Source organism: Erithacus rubecula (genome assembly GCF_903797595.1).
Source record: "Erithacus rubecula genome assembly, chromosome: 14".
Classification (NCBI taxonomy): domain Eukaryota; kingdom Metazoa; phylum Chordata; class Aves; order Passeriformes; family Muscicapidae; genus Erithacus; species Erithacus rubecula.
In genome coordinates, this window is record NC_136666.1 from 2,761,718 (window position 1) to 2,787,029 (window position 25,312).

General features: G+C 42.4%; 1 protein-coding gene across 13 annotated transcripts in view; it reads left to right on the plus strand.

Moving 5' to 3' along the window:
- The window catches only part of MYO9A (myosin IXA), a 164,032-nt gene that overhangs the window by 83,096 nt on the left and 55,624 nt on the right, over positions 1-25,312 (plus strand). For all 13 annotated transcript variants that reach the window (XM_079317799.1, XM_079317793.1, XM_079317802.1 and 10 more), the window contains 2 exons: positions 13,261-13,377; positions 21,435-21,569. In XM_079317799.1, coding sequence (XP_079173925.1) covers positions 13,261-13,377; positions 21,435-21,569 — 252 coding nt within the window. The remainder of the gene's footprint in view (positions 1-13,260; positions 13,378-21,434; positions 21,570-25,312) is intronic.

Sequence of the window (25,312 nt, forward strand, 5' to 3'; positions counted from 1 at the left end):
CCTGAAGGGATCCTTCCCTTTGGCACTTTGTAGCTGAGACTGGAGTTTTATTTTCCAGCCAAGCCTTTTCTGTTCCCCTTTCCCGAGCTGCAGCCCCAGAGCCCATGGAGCCTTTGTTGGATTTGCAGTGATGTCACATTCCTGGCTGTCTGTGTGCTCCTGCCTTCTTCTTGTGCACTGATTGGAAACACAGTCCTGTGGTTTGGGGCTTTTTTTCAGAAATGGTGGTTTGAACACTTGGCAGCTTGCTTGAAGCATTCTGTCTCAGTTATGAATTGATACCAGACTGACTGTTCCTGGTTCTGTTCATCTTTGCAATAAAACTACATCTTTTATTCTGGCATGCTTTGGGTAGAAGGTACTGCAAAGTGGGGACAGCTTGTGGATGGACATCATGGATTCACAGATGGGTTTGAGTTAGGAGGGACCTTAAAGCTCATCTCATTCCATGAGCAGTGACATCCTCCACTAGGCCAGTTGCTCCAAGCACTGTATAGTCTGGCCTTGGACACTACCAGGAATGGGACAGCCACAGCTTCTCTGGGCACCAGTGCCAGAGTCTCTCCAGCCTCACAGGGACATGTGCCCTCATCTTCAGCTGAGCAAGTTCTCCCCAGATTTCATTTTATTTTATTTTATTCAGGAGCATTCAAGGTGTGTGGCAGCAGCACCTGCTCAAGCAGGGCCATAGGTAGGAGCAAATAAATAGTTGTGAGCCAAACTCCAGGGTGGGATTCTTGGTGTGTAGTCAGTGCCTGTCCTTGAGATGTTACAGGGATTATGGGATGAGCATGTGGTTTTTCAGGAAGACCCTACAAAGCATAAAGTGCCATCAGCTTTTCCCATTGTTCAGTCACTCATGGTTTATTGTTTAGAGGTTGTGTCTGACCATGGTATTTACATTTGAGTACATCCCTGTGTTGTTGGAGCTACAGCTCTTTCTGAAATGAAGGAGAGGCAGTCAAGGGGAGATCTGGTTTTGCAGAGAAAAATCAAGACTACTTTGTTTTGTCTCTCATGGCTGTGGCACTGATGGCAGACATGGGCTTGGCTTGAGGCCCTGCAGGGGAGCTGCCATCCTCTCTGACTGCACCTCTGGCAATCAACAGCACCACATCCATAAATAATGCTTGCATTCATCTCTGGCAGCTGCCTCTTATCTCCTGAGCCACACTGGCTCATCTGCCATGGAGCTGCCTCCTGGAACCATCCATTTTTCCTTTTATAGCACTGGATGGTGTTTTAATGTAGTGTTTGAAACTACTGTGCAGTTTGGGCAAGCACAGAGGTTTAGAAGCTTTAGTAGATAAACTTAGGGGAAAAGACTGCTCAAACATGAAAGGCTGCACCTGTGTGCTGAGGTCTTGGGCTGTTGGCCAAAACAGCTGCCAAAGACTTTATCAGGAGCAAGATGGTGCATTAATGAAGCCAGCACACTTCATGGGTTTCCAGAGAAATCACAGTGCAGTGTTTGGTAACAGCAAGATGGAGAATTCCATTTATTTTAGCAATGGAAAAGACTCTTGGAAAACTGTGGGATCAATGGAGCCATCAGTGGCAGTAGTGGTGATTGGACTGTTTTCATTCAGATCTGTCTTGAGCATTGAGCATCTCTGCAGTCACAGCCATCTTCTCCTTGATAAAGTAAAATACAGCAGGCAGAGAGCTGAAAAAGGGAAAAATGGAATTTTAAATTTTACTGTCAGCAAAATAACATGCTGTGGGATACTGTTGTCCTTCCCAAAGTGCCCCTCAACTCCAGATTCTGGGCTTTTTTAAAATATATTATTATGTGCATTTTTGCAGTTATACTGAGGTAGAAAAGCTTCACAAGACACAATTCAGGTGTTCAAAAGAAAAAAAAATAAAGAAGAAAGAAGATGCATTGAATATCAAGTGACTTGACTGATGTTTGGTAGGAAACATGTAGAAGCTTAGCACTTTAGTCACATCTTTATGGAGAACTTGAGGGTTCTTAAAAATCTTTCTCTTGATCCTTTTTGTAATCTGAGTTTCATCTTAATCCATGCAAGGAACTGCCCTCCTGGGCCACATCTGTCTTCCTGCTTCTATCTAAATAAACCAAGGAATTCAGGTTTTTCCCTCTCCACTTGCTGCATGTATCTAAGGCCATTACAGTATGCCTTGACTCATCCACTCATTTAACTCTCTCAAATCCATCTTGGTTGGTGGTTCCATCCCCTTTCCATCATGCTGGAGACAAGCCTGTGGCTGAGCTCCACAAGCCTCCCTGCCTGGTTTCCATCCCATCTGTTCTGTTTATCAGGCTGCTGTCCTGCACCTACTTGTCTGTTTTTCACTAGTCTCTGCAATTTTTTCCAATTCTTCACCCTATGAGAAAATATTCATTATCAAGGTAAGTAGAGCTGTTTATGAATCCTGGTTTACATTCCTCCAAGAAAAAAAAAAATCCATTATATTTTCAATTCATTAACTTAATTTAAGTAATACAATTGATATTTCTTCAGCAAGTGACTTTGCTAATAGACATTATTATAACAGATCTTTATAATTTTAAGCCATTTGTGATCAAGGACATTCTACCCTAAGGGTTAGAAAGCTAATTCACACTTTTGGGAGAAATCTGATGTGAAATTGTGCAACAGAAGGGAAATAAAAGATGTGAGACAACTTCTTGGTCAACAAGTGACCTGATTCTTGCCTTTTTTTAATTCTGGAGAGCTGTTGTTTGATGTGATGGGTGTCACTATAATGCCCTGTATTTAACAGAAAGTGTGTTCAGAATTGTAAGTGGAAAATGGATGTCTGAAAATTCAGAGGAACTGAAAGGGGCTGAGTTATACCTCCAGCAGGGCAGCTGCTGGGGAGCAGGTGTTGGGCCAGCAGCCCCATCTCCCCCATAACCTGGGCAGCAGGGAGAGAGGTGAATCTTCCCCTCTACCCTGCTCTTGTGAGACCTCACCTGCAGAGCTACCTCAGCCCTGAGGTCCCCAATTTCAATAGGATGTGGAGCTGCTGGAGAAATCCAGCAAGGTGGAAGAAAACACATTTTGTCATCAGTGGACCCTTCAAACTTGGGTGCCTGGTAGCTGCATTCTCCTGTAGCTCTGTGGTGGGCTCAGGATGGCTCAGTGTGAGCACCTTTCCCCAAGGCATGTTCCATGTGTTTCCTTTCATCATCATCTTGACAGGAGAAGCAAGAACTGCAGCCTTGTTTTCTGGAAGGGTTTAATTTCAGGAAGAGAGAGTGTTTTTTTTCCCTTTTATTTTGTTTTTGATTTGTTACAGATGACACTTTCTAACCACAGCACCCAAATCCAAAGGTTCTGAGTGAAATCTTTTTAGGAAGATGCTTGTAACTGCCTGGCTCTGCAGTCAGGAATGAGAGAAAATCTCTAACAAGATTTGTGTTGGTTTCCTTTGCTCCTGCCTGTGCTTGGGGACTGTTTCTGAAAAGCATAACCACAGCATGTTCCAGTCATCAGCTGCAGTTACAATATCAGAGACAAGGCTTGAAATCATCTCTAAAAATAAACAGCAGGCAGCCTCTGGCCTGGGATGGGGATGGAAATGGGAGTGGTTGGTCTGTCCTTTCCCAAACCTGCCTGTCAGCAGGGACACAACAGCTAGATCTTCAACACACCCACAAAAGATATTCTTCTGTTCTTATTTGAGGTTTTCCACTTCATTCTCCATGTTTGCATCCATCTAATGACACAAAGGAGGAGTAAGGAAGAGGGCAGTTGCAGGAACACTCTGATGCTTTCTGTGTAAGTCCTCAGAAATCACAGGAATTCACAGAAGCACACAAACCATTTCAGTGGGAATGAATGTAAGATAGTGTGAGGATCACAGAATCACAGGATGGTGTGGGTTGGAAGGAACCTTAAGGATCATCTGATTTCACACCTTCCACTAGCCCAGGTTGCTCAAACCCCTGTCCAACCTGGCCTTGGACACTTCCAGGGATAGAGCTTGGAGCTTCTCTGGGCACCCTGTGCAAGGGTCTCACCAGCGTCATAGCCAAGAATTTTTTTCCAATATCTCATCTAACTCTGCCCTGTGTCAGTGGGAAGCTGTTCCCCCTTGTCCTATCCTTCCAGGCTGTTGTCCCCAGTCCATCTCCAGCTCTCCTGGAGCTCCTTTAGGCACTGGTAGGAGCTCTGAGGTCTGCCTGGAGCCTTCTCCTCTCCAGGTGAGCACCCCCAGCTCTCCAGCCTGGCTCCAGAGCAGAGGGGCTCCAGCCTCTGTGGCTCTTCTGGACTTGCTTCAGCAGTTCCACATCCTTGTAATACTGGCCCCAGAGCTGGAAGCACCTCTGCAGGTGTGGTCTCACCTGAGCAGGGCAGAGAACAGAATCCCCCTTTTCTGCTGCCCATGCTGGAGAATCAGCCCCCAGGGCACAGGAGAATTTGGGGCTCCCAGAGAACACAGACAGCTCACATTGAGCTTTTCCTGATCCCAAATTGATCTACCACAATGTTCAGCCCACTGAGTGTCTCCCAAGTCACCCATGTGTGTATGGGGAATTGTGCTTTCCTGCTGTTCCACTCCTTTCCCTGCTGTGACCCAACATACCTGGTTTCCATCCACATCCATGTCCTGTGTCTGGGATGAGCTGGGCAGCCTTTGGGGTTCCCCCCTGGCTCACAGGGCATGGGCTGAGGCAAGCAGGATTAGGGGTTGTTTAAAACACCCAGAGGAAAGTATTCTTGCAGGATATCAGACTTGAGATTAATCCCTGACTTGGCACCCAGGAGTGTTACATCATGCTCAGGCAGGAGAAGGATGATGTCATTTTCCACGCTCATATTTTATCTGAATATTTTGCTAAAATCCTGGCATTCTCCTGGGTCATTTCTCTAAGAGAACCCAGATTGTCAATGCACCACTCTGGCTTTAGCCTGTAATTTTTATGTACAATTAAGGAGGAGGAAAAATATCTTTACAGTCATCATTGAAAGAAAAGGAGTGAAAAATGCATTTTTTCATTTTTGATTGCAACAAAACAGAGGAAAAATTGGCTTAAAAGTAGTTTGAACATTCTTGTGAAGGTTCATTTTTATGCTTTAATTCTATAAATTTCCTACCTGCAAAGGAAATACATTAAAAAAACAACAACAAAGCACTGAAGCCTTGCCCTGTCTCTGGCTCCCACCCTTCTGGCTGGCTGCCACATTCTGGCAGGAACCTTCCACTATCACTCTGGAGATGGGAGGTGTCACAGCATCGTAGGGGTTGTCCTGCCAATAGACAAGAGATTTATCCAAGAGATGCAAGTGTCAGTGATGTTTTCCAGACCTTATGGGTGGATTTTCCAATGAGAAAAAATAGCCTGTAATGTCATTACCATACAGTGCTGTGTCTTGCCCCAACATAACACTCCAACAGGAAGAACTTCAGGATTTTGTCACTTAATCAGGTGTAAAGGTCTCACATTCAGAGAGGGTGTTTAGGTATTGCTTTCAAATTTTATGTTACACCTTTTTTCTAATTCTTCTTGTGCTCTCTCTGCTCTAGTACCACTTTCTGTGTACCTTCCACAATCACCTTGAGCCAATTGGGATCTTCATAATCACTTTCCTTGGACAAAGGTCCTTCTCTGACTTGCCAGTTTCTATTAGTCAGAGGCAGTTTCAGGGGATTTCCCAAACCATACTAACATCCTTCTCAAAAATCCCAATGGGACAAGTCAATTCAAGAAGTGTATCCAGAGAGACAATTTTCCAATATCAACATATCATCAGGTTGACAAGGAAGTCCTTCAAAGTTACTTGCTTACTTGCAACTCTAGGAAATTGTAGACCACTAGTAATTAATTGTAAAAAAAAAAAAAAAAAAAAAGAAAAAAAAAAGAAAAAACAAGTTCTAAAATTAATTTTAAATATTTTAACATCACAGTGTTCTCATCCTGGATTAGTGTGTTTCTTCTGCTGGCCATGGATGGAGCAGGACATATGGCATGGGAGGGGATTCTTCCCCTCTACTCTGCCCTCATGAAACCCCCACTTGCAGAGTTGCCTCCAGCTCTGGGGTCCCCAACATCACAAGGATGTGGAACAGCTGGAGCAAGTCTAGAGGGGGTCATAGAGATGCTCTGAGTGCTGGAGCCCCTCTGCTCTGGAGCCAGGCTGGAGAGCTGGGGGTGCTCACCTGGAGAGGAGAAGACTCCAGGGAGATCCTAAAGTTCCTGCCAGTGCCTAAAGGGGCTCCAGGAGAGCTGGAGAGAGACTGGGGACAAGGGATGGAGGGACAGGACACAGGGAATGACTCCCACTGCCACAGAGCAGGGTTAGATGGGGTATTGGGAATGAATTCTTGGCTGTGAGGCTGGTGAGAGCCTGGCACAGGGTGCCCAGAGCAGCTGTGGCTGCCCCTGGATCCCTGGAAATGTCCAAGACCAGGCTGGATGCCATTTGTAGCAACCTGGCCTAGCAGGAGGTATCCCTGCCCATGGCAGAGGGTGGAACTGGATGATCCTTAAGGCTTTTTCCAACCCAAACCATGCTAGAATTCCATAAATGAGGCACAAACTTGCATTTGGAACAGAAGAGGGGTTTAGTCTTTGTCTGATTCCAGCAACTGAGAGGTTTCTGTTTCCTTCAAACCCAGAAATGTTCTCCACATTTTGGTGATGAGCTGTAGATGCTCCAGCAGGTTTTGTGTGTGGTGCTGCTCTCCTTCCTCACCATCCTCCTTGCTTTCTGCTCTTTCCCTAATTTCAGTTTCACAGGTACATCTCTCCTTTCTTCATCACTGCTCCATCTCAGACCCAGCAAACCACCCTCAGCACTTCTCTCCCTACAGCCACAAACCCAAGCTGCAGCCACTTTCCATGTGGGTTTTTCAGCCCTCATGGAGTGTCAGAGATAAAAACTGGATTTTTGTAGTATTTTAGTACATATGGTCACCTATGAGTAGTATCTGGCACCCCCAAGTGCTATTCAAATAAAAGTGTATTTTCAGTTTGCTTTTTTTAATTTCATTAGTGATTGCTGTAGATCATCCTCTCTGAGATGCCCATTTGGGCTGTTTCCAATTGTCTGCACATCCAAGGCTCACTGAGAATGGGATGTGGCTTCTGTTCCTGGTCATTAGATCCCTTTAGGTGATCCAAATCAAGTGCATTAGGAGAGCTTGAATTCCTCCTATGTTTGTTTGTTCTAATCTTGGATAAATCCTATCCCCCTTCACAGTGGCCAAGCATTGTTAATATGTGTATTTTTTTAAAAAAGCAAGCATAAATTATTATTTTTTTTTTTAGAATGGAAACTGATTTCTTTAATCATTTACTTGCATGCAGCATGATTTTATTGAATAGGTACTTTGAAGCAAATAAGAAAACACATACACTCTTTTCCTGATTTTCCCCCTACTTGGAAATTAAATGCATCATTTAAACCCACAGAAGTGATTGAAGGAGGGAGATTTTCATCTGAAAATCCTAGGTAAATACCATGGGCTAAATTCAGGAGGTTTTTTCCTCTGAGTCATATTGGAATATGACATTTGTGTTACAGTAAGTACAAATGTAATTATGAAGCCAAATGTCACCTTAGAGAATAAATGGGGGGAAAATGGAAGTGGCTGATAAGGATTTCAAACCAGACATCAAATGATAATGAAAATCAAATCCTGTATATAATAATAGTTCACTATATAATTTCTGTAGTTGGGTATCTACAGGTTCATGGGATTTAGTGCCAAATCCCAGTGAGCAGAAACACCAATTGATTAATCAGAGAACATGCTGAAAATTTATTCCATGTATTAAAAGAAAAGCAAACAAATTAACCCCCCACAGAGCCACTAGAACCACATATCCAGATTTGATTTTTGGAGGGATTTCCTGAAGAGGAAAAATTCTATTGCTACTTTTTATTTCCCCCAAACCTTTCAGCCTTGTATAGAAATTATAGAAAGCCCATCAAAGGCCCAAAGGGAAAAGGGGATATTTCTTCTCTTCCTGTGTTCAGATCTGATTTCCTGAAGAGGAATCTTTATTTCTTCTCTTCACCAGCAGAAAATCTGTTTTGTGGTGCCCAAATTTACTTAAGTAATTGAATGTCTGTTCCTTATGTTTTACACCAAATCCTGCAAACCTCACACTTGGAAAGAAACATTTCTTATCACCTTGGAATTACTGTAATTAATCAGTAATTAATCAGTAATTAATCAGTAATTTATCAGCATTTGTTGATAAGAGTCTGAAAGGGGAATGTGTTGCTTGTTTCCCTCCTGGATCAGCACACATGTTCTCATGTTCTGGAAGAGTTGGGGGTAACCAGGAGAGAAAGAATCCATAGGTAGGTTCATATTGCTGTATCAACACCACTCCTATTTTAACAAATGAATTTTTGGAGCTATTGCAGGTTCTTGGGAAAATTAGAAGGAGTGTTGCTTGCAAAGCTATATTTTTTTAGATGGGTGGGAGTACAGCATTGGTAGGGAATGCTGGCAACATGTTTAGCAAATAACATCTATAGTGTCTATAATGGGATACACACACACAGTCACCTGGGAAAATGCTGGAGAACTGGAGGTAAAAAGGACCATGACCAACAATGCAGCCAGTCTTGTGGACTGAAAGAAGCAAAGCATCAAGGTGCCTTTGGGGCTAACAAGTCAGGCTGCCTTCTTAAAAATCTTTTCTTCTAGATCCAGGGAATTTTCTAGAGTTGTGCTTGAAAATGGCATTTAAATATAAACTTTTCTAGTTCTCATAGCTTGTAGAAAATCTGGAGTGAATGCACTGACCTTGCCCCCATATCTGTGATGTTCCCAGTGAAAAACAGAGATTTAACAATATGTTGAGGAGAATTGTTGAAGGTGCAATAATGTTGTGTTGAGTCTATCAGCACATCTTTATGAGTGCTCCCTAGACCTCCATGATGCTGGGAGATGGGATGAGGGTTGTCACAGTCAATAAACTCCACGGGTGTTTAATCCTCATTAGGGCTTTAAGTTGTTTTGATGCTCACACTCACTCACTTTCCAGTTCTACTTAAATCCATTTCTCATTAACTGAGTCTGTGCTTGTCCTGGTTTGGAGGACAGGTGTCTGCCAATAAAGGCAAGAGCTTCTCTTTGAAATGGAAAATGTAAACCCCTTCCCTCTAAATAATTATAATTTTGAAATTAAGGGGCTCTCAGGCAAAGATATGGGAATTTCCACCAACCTGAGCCTCCCCTGACACAGACTGAGGCCATTCCTTCTTGTCCTGTCTGTTCCCTGGAGCAGAGCCCACCTCACCCCCAAGGCTGCCCCCTCCTGTCAGGGAATTGTGCAGAGCCAGAAGGTCCCTCTGAGCCTCCCCAGCTCCCTCAGCTGCTCCTGCTGCTCCAGACCCTTCCCCAGCTCAGTTCCCTCCTCTGGCTCCAGCCCCACAATGTCTTTCTTGTAGTTTCCAATGTCTAACCTTGGTGGGCATTTTAACCCTCTTGCCTCCCCTGGTTTTTCTGAGTACCTACAAATATTTTGAAAAATTGCATCTTGAAATTTCAGCCCTCAGCTCAGTGGAGAAGGGCAGGAGTGAAGGAACCTGCCTGGAGCAGGAGGTGCTGTGGGATGGCAGCACACAGATTTTCTTAAATATATTTAGTGACTTTGTAATCTCATTTCTTAAGAACCTCCTGTATGTGTACAAATGTGTTTTATAGAGGCTTTTAATTTGAGCAAATTTGGGTTCCTGAGATTACATCTTTTCCAGCCTCTAAAACACAGGCTGCTGCTGCTGCAACTGTAAGTCCTTGTTCCAAAGCACTCAAAAGCAGATTTTAATTCTTAAGCCTGTCTTCCCCTTGTTCCTTTTTGACAGAAGATGTTTCCAGAAGTTTATCTATTTTTAAGGTGGCCTGAATCCAATGCTGATGATGACAACTTTCAGCACAATTCATTTGGCAACAAAATCTTACAATAAACTCAAATACATTACATCAGGATCTTAACAAATGTTGGCCAGCCCAACAAGTGGAGCTTCTGGCATATAATAAATATTGTATAGATCCTTTCTAGCTTGATAAGCAGGAAACTATTGATTAAAACCTTGTCTGTAGCTTATTTCCTTGCATGCCAAGTCAAAGCACGTTTGATCTGTCTCAGTTTGGAATCAGCAATATTTTTGTGTGGGTGCAACATGTCCCTCTGCCTTTGATCCCCAGAGACTTGTTTTGGCATTGCAGCAGCTATTTTTATTTTGCTTTGTGAGGGAAATAAAAATGGTTTTGATGAGTGTCACCATGTTCCAGATCTGCCCAAATGTCACATAAGGAGACTTGTGGAAGAGACCAGAAACTTTAGGTGTTGACCTGAAGCCAAGCTGTGTGTGATGTATGGGATACAGTTCAGAGACTAGAAGTAATTTAAGATAAGTAGGATAGTATAGAAATAAATAATTTCTCATTAAATAAAGCATAAAAGCTTGATTTAAATGCTCTGCTTCAGCTTCTTAATTTCAAAAGAAGTAATATTCCCTGCTATTACTCAGATCTTCAGATTGGGTAGTTGTAGAATCTGTTTAGGATAGTGAGGGGCTTTATTTAAAATGTGATGTCAGTGAAGATCTGTTCTAAAAAGTAAATATTTTATTGAAATGAAATTTAAAAATTCAAACAAAGAAAGGTCCCCCTAAACCCCGAGTCATTTAAAGTAAGTTCATTTCAGCAAGTATTGTTTAAATGAATGAAGGCAAAGTGCTCCGTCCACCCTGACTTCTTGATGTGTTACTTTGCCAGGAGTTTCCTACCAGGTCCTAGGATTAAACCATCACTTCTAAAAGCAGCTTTGGGATCTGGGCCACAGACTGTGGGAGGCAAGCATAGCAAGGAAATCACCTTTTCATGGGCTCCCCAGCTTTCCATGTAGCTGAAACCACCTTGGGAATAAAGAGCAGTGGCTCATCCCCCACCCTGCACATTGTGGAGGAAACTGGGCAGTGCTGCTGTCAGGGAAACCTCCCAGTCTGACCATTCAGAAGACTGGTGGCAGTCACACTCCCAGCATTCCTCAGCACTGGAGTGGTGCAGGCTTAATAATATCCTCTTTTATTTTGGAAAAAAAACCAAAACAGGACATTCAGGAATGAAGCCCTGCACATCCTTCTAGCCTCCAATAAAAGGTAATGAAAAGTAGTGCAACATAAACCAGTATATGATGCTGTAGAAGAAATAACAACATTCTTGTTGGCTTTAAATAGAGGTGGAGTTTGTTTTTAATTGCACATTGGAGCAATTGATTGGGCTGGTTTATGCCAGGACAAAGCATTAGGGCAGTGAGAGGCATTCATGGATCTCAGCCTTTGTCTTTCCCCAGAAACTGATTTTTCTGGTGTGACAGTGGCACTGATTAATCAAAAAAGTGTAGATGGAACATAGGGATAGAAAATTTGCCTTTCATTTTCTATTTATCACTGAAATGTTCTCTCACATTTGAGGGAATTTAAAAAAATCAATTTGACAGCAACCTCCCCCCCACTCCAAACAACCCATGTTGCTTTTAATAAAAACAGCCAAAAACCCTTCCCCAAACCCTTTTCATCAGTAAAGGGAAGAAAAAGCAGTTAGTGGGAACTAGAGCTCTTTGTGTTTGAAATTCAGGCTGCTTTCCAGCCCTTGTTGGAGAACTCAGGCATTTCAAGAGCTCACTCTTCAAAAGTGCTGGTTTGGTCTGAGCTACAGCAAAATCTTCTCAGTCCTGCTGCTCACATATTTGCCTCACATACTTGTTTTTGGTTGTTTTTTTGGGTGAGGAATTCCTTGCTAATTATGGCCTTATTTTGTAATTACCTTGTGATGTTACTTTTTATTGCCACTATGTTATGGTTAGCAGCACACAGAGGCTGTGAGCATCCTCAGTCACAGAACCATGGAATTGTTCAGGTGGGAAAAGCCCTCTGAGCCCATCCAGTCCAAGCATCCTCCACCACTAACCCATGTCCCCAAGTACCACATTCACACATCTGTTAAATCCCTCCAGGGATGGGGACTCCACCCCTCCCACGGGCAGCTCTTCCAATGCCTGACAACTCTTTCCATGAATAAATTTTTCCTGACATCCAGCCTAAACCTCCCCTGGCATGGACTGTGTTAATCCCTTCTCCTATTCCAGCTGGACAGGGGGAGGAAGTGAGAACATGTGCTGAAGTGTGTTTTAAGAGTAAAACATTGGCTGAATGGCTTGTGGTCACACTGAATGCTGCTATGTCCAAAAATCAAGGAAAAAGGAGGTGGGAATAAGCTGATAGAAGATAAATGATGCTGCGTGAGCTTTATTCCTTCACTTGGGGTCAGTGACATGAGGCCACTCAGATGATGTTCTTTGAAGGGAGTATTGGTGGATTTCAAGGCAATGTGTGACAAGCCACTGGTTTGTTAGAGTTCAGGGTTTAATTGAAATAATTATTTGAGAATCTTCTGGTTCCTTTTTTATTCTTCTGCAGTAGCTAAAACGAACCAAAATGTAGCAGTCATGGCTGGTGCCATAAATTTTTAGGTGATTAATATGTACCAAAGCTCTACTGAAGGTGATAATTGAAACCAAGGAAGAATCCCAAGCAGCAAGAACAAAGATAACCTTTAAGTAGGAACTCCTGTTGTCTGGCTCTCTGTGTAGGTGCTTGTCCAAAAGCCCAGGGATCTTCCTTTGATCTCAGCTTTCATCCCATCAAGCAGAATCTCTTTGATCCCAGCCATGGTGGGGATGACCCTTCCTTGGCACTGTTATTCCTCTCTCTGGGAGAGCTGCTGGAGGAGCTCTGAACCTGCCTGGCCACGATTTGTAGCTTCCGTTGGTGGTACCTGAAAATCTTCAAGTTTTCAGAAACTCTCAGATTTATTAGAGGGGTTTTTAGCCTCCCTTTTTGTAGCCCTTCTGCTGATGCCAGACACTGCCCATCCTGGCCCATGCTTGCTGTCACTCCTGTGCAATATCCACACTTCTCACTCAGGAAACCTTTCAAGGTTCTTGGTGAATTTATTACATCTATATTTAATGTATGTATTTCTTTTCTTTCACCACCAGTGATGGGATTTGTGGTGTGATTTCATGTATCATCCACTCAAATGCATGCAAATAAACCAAGCCAAAGTCAGGGGCACATCCCACGGCCCTGGGATTACACCCAATTCCCAGTGCTGTCAAGACCATTGGCATAAACTAAAATAGCAGATGAAAGCTTTGGCAAGGGAGAAATACAAACATTGGATGTGGGAGCTTGAGAAGCCACTGTAGTGCAGAGCAGGAATCATTTCCAATCACCTGTTTTTCCTTTTCTGTTTCAGGCTGTGACCGTGCGGAATTCCATGGCCAAGTCATTGTACAGCGCCCTGTTTGACTGGATTGTGTTCAGGATCAACCACGCACTCCTCAACTCCAAGGACATGGAGGAAAGCACCAAGGTAACACCTCACCAGCTCTTCTGGCTCCTCTTGGGTTTTTAAAATAGATAACTGAGTGAGAAAACATTATCCAGGCAAGTTAATTTTTCCTCAGATCATGACTGAGTACATCATTATTCTAAGTGGTGCTTGTGCAGCTGAGAAGGATGAAGCACCTTAAGTGTTATAAACTCAAAGCAACCAGGGAAGAGATTTTGTTGTAGCCTCAAAAGCCAGTTCCCCCACCCACTCCAGGAGCAATGGCAAATCATTTTCCTCCTCATGCATAAAACTTGAGGGCCATGTATAATTGAGGGAGGAAGAAGGGAATTCTTGCTGCTGCATTTTGATGAAGTTGCTCCATGATGAAATGGTGAATGAGCTGGGTGTCTGTATATACTGAGACAGTACAGTAGCAAAATAAATTTAAAGGGAAAAAACTCACAATGGGAAGAGTGGAGCAGGTGCAATTCTAAAGAATTGATGGAAAGAATGACATGAAGTTTCCTGCAGCAGCAGGGTCTGGATGCTGTGACCCAGGACATCCTCTCTAACCCTCTCATATGCTCATCCATACTCCTCATGACTGGGGCATGCTGTCCCCAAAATCCATGTCCATGCACACAGGCACTTCCAGCTATCCAGCTACCCTTGGCTTGGGAATCTGGAACATGGTCCAGCAGCATGTGGGGATTTTTGGGGGGTTGTGCATCCAAACTAAAGTCACAGCTGCCAAAAGGAGGATTTTCACTAAGCACTGACATTTGAATTGTGCCATAGGACTGAAGTTGCAGAGACTCTCAGTGTGATCACTCCTTTATTTAATTCCAAAAAAGGCTCGTAGATCATGATTGTGGGCTGGAAATAAAAACATGCCTATGAATTCTGGTTATATGCTTTTCTGACAAAGAAGGGCTGTTAGAGTGATAACATCCAGTGAGCCTTCTGATTGCACATGCTGCCTCTCCCTCTGTTTAATATTTTACCACAAATGTTGTGTTCTTTCCTGATTTTTTTCCATCTAAAGTTTTGTCAGGAAAAAACAAACCACATTGTTTACATATTTGGTGAAGCAGAAAAGAGGATTTGTTTTGACAAGGAAATGCATCTCAAATGCTAATTATTTTTTATTAATGACCTAATGATTTTTAAAAGTGATTATCTGTTCTGTAATATTTAAATACAAATCAGTCTAGGACACTCTTGTGTGCTTACTCAGCATGGCTGTGAAAGTGAGGCACCACAGTAGCTGTTTATGGGCCATTAAACTTTTGTTCTCAACCTCAAATCTCAGCAGGTAAGAGCCAGAACAGCCCAAATTCCTGCTTTTTTCCAGCCTTGTTTGCTGCACATTAACCCTCTGCTTCCTCCAGCCAAGACTCCCATGGAGTGTGTAACCACCTTCTCCCTTGCCCACCTCCATGTGTCATCTCATGAATTCACAATTCACAGGTTTCTGACCCTTTTTTTTGCCCCAGATCAGTAATATCCAGGTCAGACAGTGTGTGCCAGGAGCTGGGATTGGGGTTGCCCATGTGTCAGAGCAGATCCACCCATGCTGGCAAATGCCCAGGACCCAGAGCTGCAGGAATGTGCTTGTACCCAGGTCCAGGGAGGTAATCCTGGACTGTGCTTGGGCCAGAGTTTCTGAAGCAGAAAGGCAGTGCACAAAATGCCAGGAAATGTCTGCTGCTCTAGCCACAAATGTAGTTCAGTTTATCTTCAGAGTCCTCTATTAATTGGATTAATTCCACAAATCCCCCAGAAATCATGAAAATGCACAAATCCTCCCCATTTTTGGGATGGTAAAGAAGAGATTTATGTGCATTTCAAAGCAGCTTTGTTAAACATTGACCAGCCAATTTTCTCTTGAGTGGTTCTACCACATCACCTCCTCAGCCCTATTTTTAGCCCCCAACTTGGGTCTTTTCAGTACAGGCAGAGCAGAAATGTCTCCCTGGACTGGGCAGGGCTGGGAACAGCTGCTCCTTTGCTCTCCAGGAATAACATTGCTGCCAACAAGTGTCCAAGGACATGCTGGGCTCTGCAGCTGCCACTGAGGCACCAACCAAGAATCACCAACACAGAGAAATGGAGCCAACAATGAGCTTTTCCCACCAGTTCCCAATCCTCCTGAAACCCTTTTCAGCTCACTCTTGGAGAAACCCCAGATGAGGATACAGGTTCTTCTTAGCCTCCCATATGTTGTTTTGAGGTTGGCAACACCAGTGAGTAACTGGGAGGTGAACTGGGAGCAGTGCTGTCTCCAAACCCAGGGAACACCTCCTTGCTGCAAGGCAAGACCTCAGCACTTGGATGACCTCTCCCTGCTGGCATCCACCAGCCAAAAAAATCACTTCAACACACCAAGTCTCTGATTTATGAGAGTAAAATACAGCCTTGCACCTCAGAAACTCACCAGTGTGCAGTGGGTAAATAATATGTGACTCATCCTGTAGTGAATATCCCAGATTAATTCCCAGCTCATGCTTGTCACTGATATTCCTCTGACTTTTAAGATACATTTTGAAACAAACCTGCAGGTTCAGAAGGTCAGATTATGGATTTGGGGCACAGATCTTTCTTTTATAATAATCACATTATGCAGAGGTAAAACAAGGCTCAAAACCATCTCAATTCAGAGTATGTTTGGGAGAAATTGAGAAGAAAAATTAATACGGAAGTTTCTGTCTTCATGAGTGTAGATTTGATTTTAGTGGGACAATGGGAACCAAGATAATTTTCAGATCCCAATATGTGTTTATTTGATATCAGCAGTAAGGAGAAGATCAAAAGATGAAGTTGGGCAAAGAAAAATAAACACTCGGCCGTTGTTCCTCCATATTATCCAGCAAATATTTGGAAGATGTAAATCAGACCTTTGATATCCAAATTTAGTTAAATGTACAGTGAAATATTTTAGGAAAACACAGTGGGATTTGGCTGATCTTGCTTGGTGACAGGATTTCTAGCATATTATTTCTGACCTAAGTTGTGAATAAGTTATTTGATACCTCCTGGGTTATGGTAATGGCAGAGCTACCATGGGTCAGATTTGCTCTGACTCCCTTTTCCTTCATCTTCTCTCAATTCCTTTTAGTTGCTTTTATGTTCTCATGATTCCCTACAAAGTGTCTGAAATTCAACCTTTATTAATGAGGTTGGATACTTTTCCTTCTCTTGAGGACAGGATTACTTAACATCCCAGAGTCTCTTATTGAATTCCTCTTCCATAAATCAGGTTAAGAATCACTAGAAGTCCATCTCACTTCTTCAAATGATGATAGAGTGGTGGATCAAAAGGCATTTCCAAGGGTGTTTTTAAGCTTTTCCCATTTGGTTCTTTTGAAGCATCTTAATTTTTTCCCAAAACATTCTGTTTTTGGATGACATGCTGCATACATGGAGATGATGGTGAACTCATAGCTGTGAAGAAAATTAAAATTATTTACCATGAAGAAAAATTTGTGGTTGAATACATGAAGAACTCATGGCTACGAATAAAATTCATTACAATTAATGGCCATGAAGAAAAATTCCTGGTTGAATTCATGATGGCCTCATGGCCATGAAGAAAATTCATTCAAATTCAACCAACCAGTTAATTCTTGGCTTTTTGACCTGAAGCAGAGGTTGAATTGCTGAATGTGCAATGTGTTTAATGTGCATCAGTTCATTAATTTTAGTTCCCAGCTTCCAAGTTTGTAGCAAATCTCTGCCTTTCACTTTATATAATAGGTCATCATGTATATTGGGGTGATGTAGGTTGGAGTGATCCTTCTGGATGAAGTGCTGATGGATTTTGGGGTTGTTTTGGGGAGGGATTTTTACAATATCAGCTTTGGAATATTGTAAATGAAAAGGGATTACTAAAATGAAAATAAATAAAAAATTTAAAATAGTAATAAACAAGATTTTTCCCCTGAATTTAAAGCAAAGCTATTTGTGATTGCCAAAATCTACCTCCATGGTGGAATTACATCACCAATGTGCAATGGGGCAACATAAATCAGCTCCAGTGATCCCTATTTATTGGCACTTTGGGAATTGGAGAGCACAGAGCTTCAAGGCCATCATTTGCCAGAAGTCCTTAAAACTCCTGCTCTGTGTTTAAATGTCATGGCTGAGACATTTTAAGAAAAGCATGAGGTTATTTTTTATCATTGCAATCAGAAGTGCTCACTGACCCAGAGTTCACCCAAATTTTAAAAATCTTCACAGATATGCACTTTTAATCACAGGAAATTTGATATGCTAATTAAGACAGTCACACTTTTTAATTTTATTTATTAGTTTAGATAAAGAAACAGCATTAGCACACAAACTAGACTTGGTAAGTCGAGGTCTAAATTATCTTTGTGTCATTTCCTCATGGCACCTATTCAAAGGATGGATTTGAAGCTAAAGACTTAAAATATTTGTAAATGTTAAACTCCTTTGATTATTTTTTTAAACATTGGTCTGCAAATTTCATCCTAAACTCACCGAGTTACTTTTAGCAGTTTAGCAAATTAATTCCTGTATATGTTAACAGAAATGGTGTTTTTTCACCTTGCTACAAGAATTGACTCTATATTAGTAAATTTGTGCTGCTTTATCAGAGACAGAGAGCAGAAAACCAGCCATAAATTCCAGATTTCTCAGGTTTTAAAGTTTTCCCAAATGGCATCCACTGGCCTCATTCTTTTGGGAGCATTATAGCAGAGGACAAATGACTGTTTCACTGCAGAGCTCTGCCTGGATTTCTCTGGCATGAAACTCTGCAAAAAACCACACAGTTTAAAATCTGTATTCTGGAGGAGTTCAGGAGTTGCAAACACAGGGATGTGAGAAAAATGCAGTTTTACTCTGTACAGCAACCACAGCAGAATTAACCATCCTCCTCCTGAACACATGGTTTGATACCTGCAGTGGTTTTGTGAAATGCAGATTGTTTTTTATAGTTCAGTGTATGTTTAATTTTACGTGTCAGCAAAAAAAATTGTAAAAACACAGTTTTAAAATATAGTATTTCTGTAAGATTTTTTTATAATTGACAGGACTATTTTTTGATATATAGAACTCTTCTGTTTTGCTTTAAAAGTGCATTTCCACGCCCACATTGAAATGTATTTGGTAGGAGTTTCAATGCAGTGTAAATGAACTGGGTTTGGAAAATAGGGAGAGGGTTTTTGTGCTCAGTTGTTCTATATTAAATTAAGTTTGTGAGAGCTTAAAGACCTTGTTCAGCTTAAAGTCTTCACTCATGGCAGGGGCTTAACTATTTCCACAGGGCATCAACACAATGCTTTCGAAAGCTGGTGTCAGTAAATCCATGAATAGTCTGGAAGTGTGAGCATTTTATCTTCCAAGTCTGGTTTGTATATGGTGGAAAAGACACTTTTATGTAGGGGAATTTTTGGAAACTTGAGCTTGAACAGCAGTGAGGTGGTTGGGGTCAGGATTTGCAAGGGTGATGTGAAGCAGAATGAAAAAAGTCACTTTGTCCTGTTTCCATCATCAGTTTTTCCATGGATAGTATAGATAAAATGTGATCCATAAATCATACAGAGTGTTTAAGAGGAATTCCTCCTGAGATGTATTTTAAAAGGAGATGAGGCAGGTTTCTGCCCAGTGAACAAAAGGGTTGCCACATGCATTGGGACAAGCAGAAGTTGCTGGACCTCAGGAAGCAGTGGATGAAAATGAATCCCTCTGCCAGGCTCAGTTCTTGGTCCAGTGGTTCCCAATTTCCATCTTCTGGTCAAAGAGCTGTTTCTCAGGAGTGTTTTGCCAAGTGATGCAAACTTCTGGGAAAGTGGCCAAGGGCCTTCATCCTTGTCACAGCATCAGGGAGGTAGAGACTGTCTGGCCTGGAATAGGGAGAAAAGCCTGGACAAAAGATGGAGTACTCAATGAGCTCTTGGAAAATGGGTTAGAGACTTATCTTTGTGCTTCAGTGGTTCTTTGTTGTGTTTTTGCTTGTCCCAGTGGGCAGAGTCCAGGTCAGACAAAGCTCCAGCTCACAGCCTGTCTGCCCACAGCAGCTGTGCCTGCTCCAGCTGTAGGTGGTTCCCTGGTCAGGAGTTGGCTACAGAAGGAATATTTTCCTCCTACATTATGGGATGCATTGAAAATGGACAAAAGGTAGTGTGGGGAGGGCTGTGGACAGTCTGTTTTATATTCCTGGCAGTGGAATTAAGCCTGTCTTAGTAAGGAAGTCTTAGAAAATCCAGAGTGCAGGTAACACCAACAGAACTAAAACCAGGGCACCTGGCAGCTCTCAGGTCCTTTGAGGTGGAGGGGAGGGGATAATTCTCCTCCCTAGTTGAGGTTTGGCTCATTTGACCAGTGCTAAAGCTTTTACCTCTCTTGTTAGCTAATTAATTAATTACAACTGGTGAACAGAGTATTTGTGAGGTGAGGTGGCTTTGGTTGGACCCCAGAGCTCTGCTGGTGGAGCTCTCCCCAGACATGTCCTCCAGGCTCTTCACTCCTTTTTTGATGACAGCAGCCTTTCTGGGCAGGCACAGGATGAGTTTTATTTATGAGTTAGGTGTTTAACACAACAGTCATGTACAGGCTTGGAAGCTGCAGCAGAAATTGTATCTTGAGTTTGGTTTTTTCCCCAGCTCCCTCTGTGGATGTGGTTTATTTGCTGACACATCCCCATATCCCACTTCCTCCAAGTTTCCCAAATGCATCTGAGAGGCAGAAAGCTCAAATTTTATGAAAACCAGTACCTACACAAAGGAGAAAGTTGCACATTTCTACTCCCATCTAGGATAGAAAACACAGTCTGAGCCAAGAGGTGATGGGTTGTATTCACCTGTGGGCCAACATACACCTGGCCAGAGGTCCACTGCCTCTCCTTGCCTGGCTGGTGTGGGGAGAGGAGGGAGGTAGGAGGATACAGAGCAAGCTGGGAATTCACTGCAGCACTGACCTCACTTTGCCAACATAGGAAACCTTGGTGCATCCACATCTTGATGAGCATCTCAAGAGGTAATTGTAGATTAGAGACCAAACAGGCATTGGTTCTTCAATTTAGGGGTTGAGATATGGCTGAGGTTCACAAAATCATCAAAGTGATGGGAAAAAAAGGGCTATTTAGAACTGTAGCTCACCAAATCCTGCAATTTGTATTATGGGTTACGGATTTAATAAAAGAAAAAACTTCCCTATTGTGAACTTCTGGAAGTTCATTAGAGAGAGTGTAGGGCTCATAGTGCCAATAGGCTCCAAAAATAAAAGGGATGAGTCCCTCTTTACATGAACTAAAGGAGCACAGAGATGTTTCTCCATATCCCTCACCCCAAACTGGCAGGAGCTGGTGGAAAAAGGTGCTGGAGCACAGAATAGCCTTGTGGACACAGCCAGGTGTCACAGGGGAAGATGACATGGGCAGGGCTGAGCCAGCAGTTAATGCTGAGTGTTAGCCTGGGCTCTGAACTCCCTTTTTCAGCAGCATTCTTGTTTTTGTGTGGGTTCCCCCCTTTCAGTGAGGCAGGAGTGACTCAGTGCTTCTGAACATCAATCCACCATCTGGTCCATCTGACAAACAAGGTGGATGCTTTATTTGTGATACTATTTTAGTTTTCACCAGGACAACTAAAGATTATTTCCATGGGAAGATGTGCAGGAGTTTCTTCTTGAGGTTTGCAGCTGGAGCAGGTTTGCTTGGACAATGCACTCACCTTGGAGGTGTGTTCCTGTGGGTTGTCTTCACAGTGCAAGCCTTGGTTTCCCAAGCCCATCCTCATTTTCCCTTCTGAAGATCAATACTCTGAAACCCAATAGAATAACTTGGAACAGGCTTGAGGTTTCTTCAGAGATGGCCATTTGTTAGTAAATAAGAAAAAAATCACCTCTATAAGGGCTTTTCTCTGAGAAGAAGCCCTTTTGTCCAGATATCTAAAGTTACATGATGTCTCTCTGATTTGGAGGAGTCTTCCAGATGGCACAATATCAACAATTCCAGTAAAATTCCTGATATTAAGTATATTTAATTCTGCCTGCGTGCTTTTGATTATGTACTCTGTACAAATAATCCACTTTATGTGATTTTATTCTAATCCTCACTCTTACTTTTCTTGCAGACTTTATCCATTGGGGTGCTTGATATTTTTGGGTTTGAAGACTATGAAAACAATAGTTTTGAACAATTCTGCATTAACTTTGCCAACGAGCGTTTGCAGCACTACTTTAACCAACACATCTTCAAACTGGAACAGGTAAGTCCAGAAATATTTATACCCTGATGCCAGTGAGTATTGACATGACTTTGAGGCCCTGATGAAGTCATACCATTTGATACCATATATAAGTTATTTTTTGGTCTCTGGTGAAAAAGTCACCCCAATCTTGCTGTGTTTTTTTGACTTCCAGTGTTGATTTGTGGGGAGGGAGGAGTAATGTCACTCTCCAAGGTCAGACTTGAGAGCATTATGACCCCCAATAGCCCTGGTAGATTGGGAAAGACTGAACTTTAGCCTTTGCTTTACATTTCTTAAGACAGGGTGATGCTTTCCTTAAGAGAGATAGGAAAAACACAGGCTGCAATCCAGCAGGTAACACACACATGATGGTTTAGAAGGATGGGAGGAGGCTTCTTCATTTGTTATCCAACAACAAGCAGGATAAGAAAATGGAAAGTTTCTTTCAACATCCATGTGTTGTTTCATGGATGAAACTATTATTCATTGTGAAACTATTTCATTATGAAACTATTATTGGGCTGTATAATACAGGAAGTATGTTAGAGACCTTCAAAATGCCTTTTTCTTTCCATGCCAGTCTGCATGTCCTCTCTCCAGGGTGAAATCCCTCTGAGGGGAGGCCAAGGGGTAACCCTCCTTATCATCATTACAGGATTAACCCAGCCCTTCCCAAATCCCTGATACTTTCATTTTGGGCTTCTCCAGTGTTCTCAGAGATTGGAAAATTCAGAAGGAAATGTTGCCTTGAATATAAGGATATTCAAAAAACTAGTGATATATCCCTGAGTGGGTCACTTAGGGAATATTTGTTCATGAGTTTGATGGTTTCTGTTTAATCTCTGGTTTTGATCAATAAGGAGGAACAGAGCTGCTCAAAGCCTTTTAATTTCAGTTTTTTAAGTGGCCTGTATGCAGGTGCACCCTGCTCAGTAGATGCTCCAAGAATGGGAATGCCTGTCTATTTATAGGGACAGGTTTGTTTCCCCACTGTCCACCATAAAAATGCAGATTTTGATACTACCACAAAACCATAGCAGCTGGATTTTTTATAAACATTGACATACACTTCCTAGAAGAGACTCAGGGAGGGAAGATCCTTCCTGAAAGCTGGAGACAGATGATTCCTCCATGGGGTGGAGTTTCAGCAGCCTCCTCCAAGATGCCATAATCTGTGAGGGAATTCCTGTTACTGGGCTGAGATTTCTTAGCAGCTCAGTGCTCCCCCCAAGCACTGGGGGATACACAGAGTGCAGCAACCCATAACTCTTCTTGGAGCAGCTTCAGAGCTGATGAGCTTTCTCCTGGAAATCTGTCAAGCATGTGAAGTCAGTGTGTGCTGTATGGATAGGAGGAGCAGTTGTGGAACCATCAAACTGCAAAGGGCCCATTCCAATCCTTAATGCCAGAGCACGTCATCCTCCTGGATCCTGGCTGGAAAATTCACACATCTTGGCTTAGATTGAGTCTATAAATACAAGTAATCTGCAGCTGCAGGAATGCTGATCCTTGGGTGAATGATCCTTGTGTGGTTTAACCATTTGCTTTCCCTGGAATTTTGTCTGCATGTGGAGGAGTGCAGAAAGAAAAAATGGAAAGAAAACTCAAGGACACATATTCAGATTTTGGGCCTTCAGAATGTCCTTCCTTCCTCATGCTGGCCCAAAGGGTTTGTAATGATAGTCTACAATGAAGACCAGGGAGGTAATACTGTGTTTCTAGGGAGCAAAGTAGTTCTGTTACTTCAAAATGTGAATTTATCTTAGGAGTTTGTGTCTTCATGTCTTGGTGATGGGGACCTGAAATGGATGGGAAACTGAAATCCTCAGTTCTCCAAAGCTTGCAGGAGGCTGAGGAGAGGTTGCTGAGATACCCAGACACTTCTCCAAAAAATTAAGTGACAAAATTAAATAGTCACCAAAGATTTTTCTTGAAATACTAATAGAATTTGTCTGCCAGAGCTGCATTTAGCCATGATGGAATTGTTGCCATGACATGCTGTTGATGTTATGGAAACCAAAATATCCACCACAGTCCTCTAGGAGAGCCATGGGATTATTTTAACTTCTATTCCTTTTTTTTTTCCCATGGTGAAATCTAATACAATGTGTCTGGTGGATCTTTTTTTAAGTCTTTTATTCTGAAGATGACACTATTTCTGATGGTTTGCAAACAGCCACCAAGGCATCCTCCATCTTCAGCTTGGTGTCTCCCAAAAATACAGCAGCTCTTGTATTTGGCTGAGAGGGTTTTTGCAGGGGCAACCTCCTCTCTTGCAACTGAGCACAGGATAAGGGTAAAGACTTTATAAATCCTGCTTGACTCTTGGATCCAGATTGGTGATTATTTATTGATGTAGCAAGGTGGCTCTGGCAGGAGTTGTGACCTTGCCCTGTCACAGAGCAAAGTGATTTTCTGTCCCCAGCCCAGCTCCATCTCTGTGCCCTCATCAAGTGGCCTCCTGTGCAGAGCAGATGAGCCCAGAGCTGCCTTGAAAATCAGAGAACACTCAGGTGCTTCTGGGAGAGGAAAACAGCATTTTTGCATTTCACCTTGTCTTTTGTTTGGGTTTTTTTAGAGTTTTGCACTAAATAATTGCTGTGGATGAAGTTTGGAGGTCACCAGTACCATACCACCATGATCTGAGTTTCCTCCAAGTTTCCAGGTCTTTGGCAGTTTAAGGACCAGGAGTACAAGTTTTTATTTTATGTATCCCATTCTCCAAACTTTATCATCTTCATCCTCACCAGTTTTCCCCCATCCCTGCCAAGGCCATCTGATTCTCTCCACCTTACCCAGCTTTCCCCATTTCAGCTGATGCTTTGCAAAGCTTGAGGACTCATCCTGTAGTTTTCATCCCACAGGTCTTGCTATTAAAGTTATTTTCTACCTCTTTTTCCAGCTTTTGCTTGCCCACCAAGCCTCAGTTTCGAGGGCATGCTTTTATTGTTTAAAAAAAAGAAAAAAGATAAATACCCAAGGTTGAGGCTGAAAAAATTACAGAATTTGGAATATAATCAACTGGTAGGAGCTCAGGTGTTCAGTGAAGTCTGTTTTCTGGTGGGATCCCTGGTGAGCTCAATGTCTCAGCCAGCAAATCTCAGTCTGATCAGACTGAAAAACTGAATTTCATCAGGATAACACATTCTGTGGAATGTTTGCTCAGCCATCCAATGCTCCATAAATATTTAGGGAGGTCTGTAGGGTTTACTGGTGCAATAGGTGGAGAAATCCAGTAGTCTGGGCTAAATTATGGTGGTGTTTGGTGGAAGGTGTGATTTGATGGTCTTGGAGGTCCAGTCACTACCTTCAAACACCTCTGAATTTCACCTCGTGATTCTGAGAAGCAGCAGCCCCCAGGGAATATGACACTCTAAAATTAGTTTAGATATCTTACTTAAATATTAGATTTAGAAAATAATGTGGGAGTGAATTAAATTTAAAAGACATCAATCTAAAATATTTAAATTTAAAATAAATTGTCAAAAAGGGTCTCTCTCCTACTGCTTGGAACACTCTTCCTTTCCTTCCAGCCAGAGTTTTTTTCTGTATCTCATCACTGGTTAGGCATTAACACCTCTTTATTGCCTCTGAAGACAAAAGCCAACCATCAGAAGTCAACCATTAAAGCCTGGGAGGTTCAGTTCAAATTTCTGTTTTCCTTGGAGATGGGAGAGTGATGCCCTCTGAGAAATGTTGCTGTCAGCTGCAGGCCACATGACCCGTGGAGAAAGAACAAGCTGCACAAGTTATTGATTTAT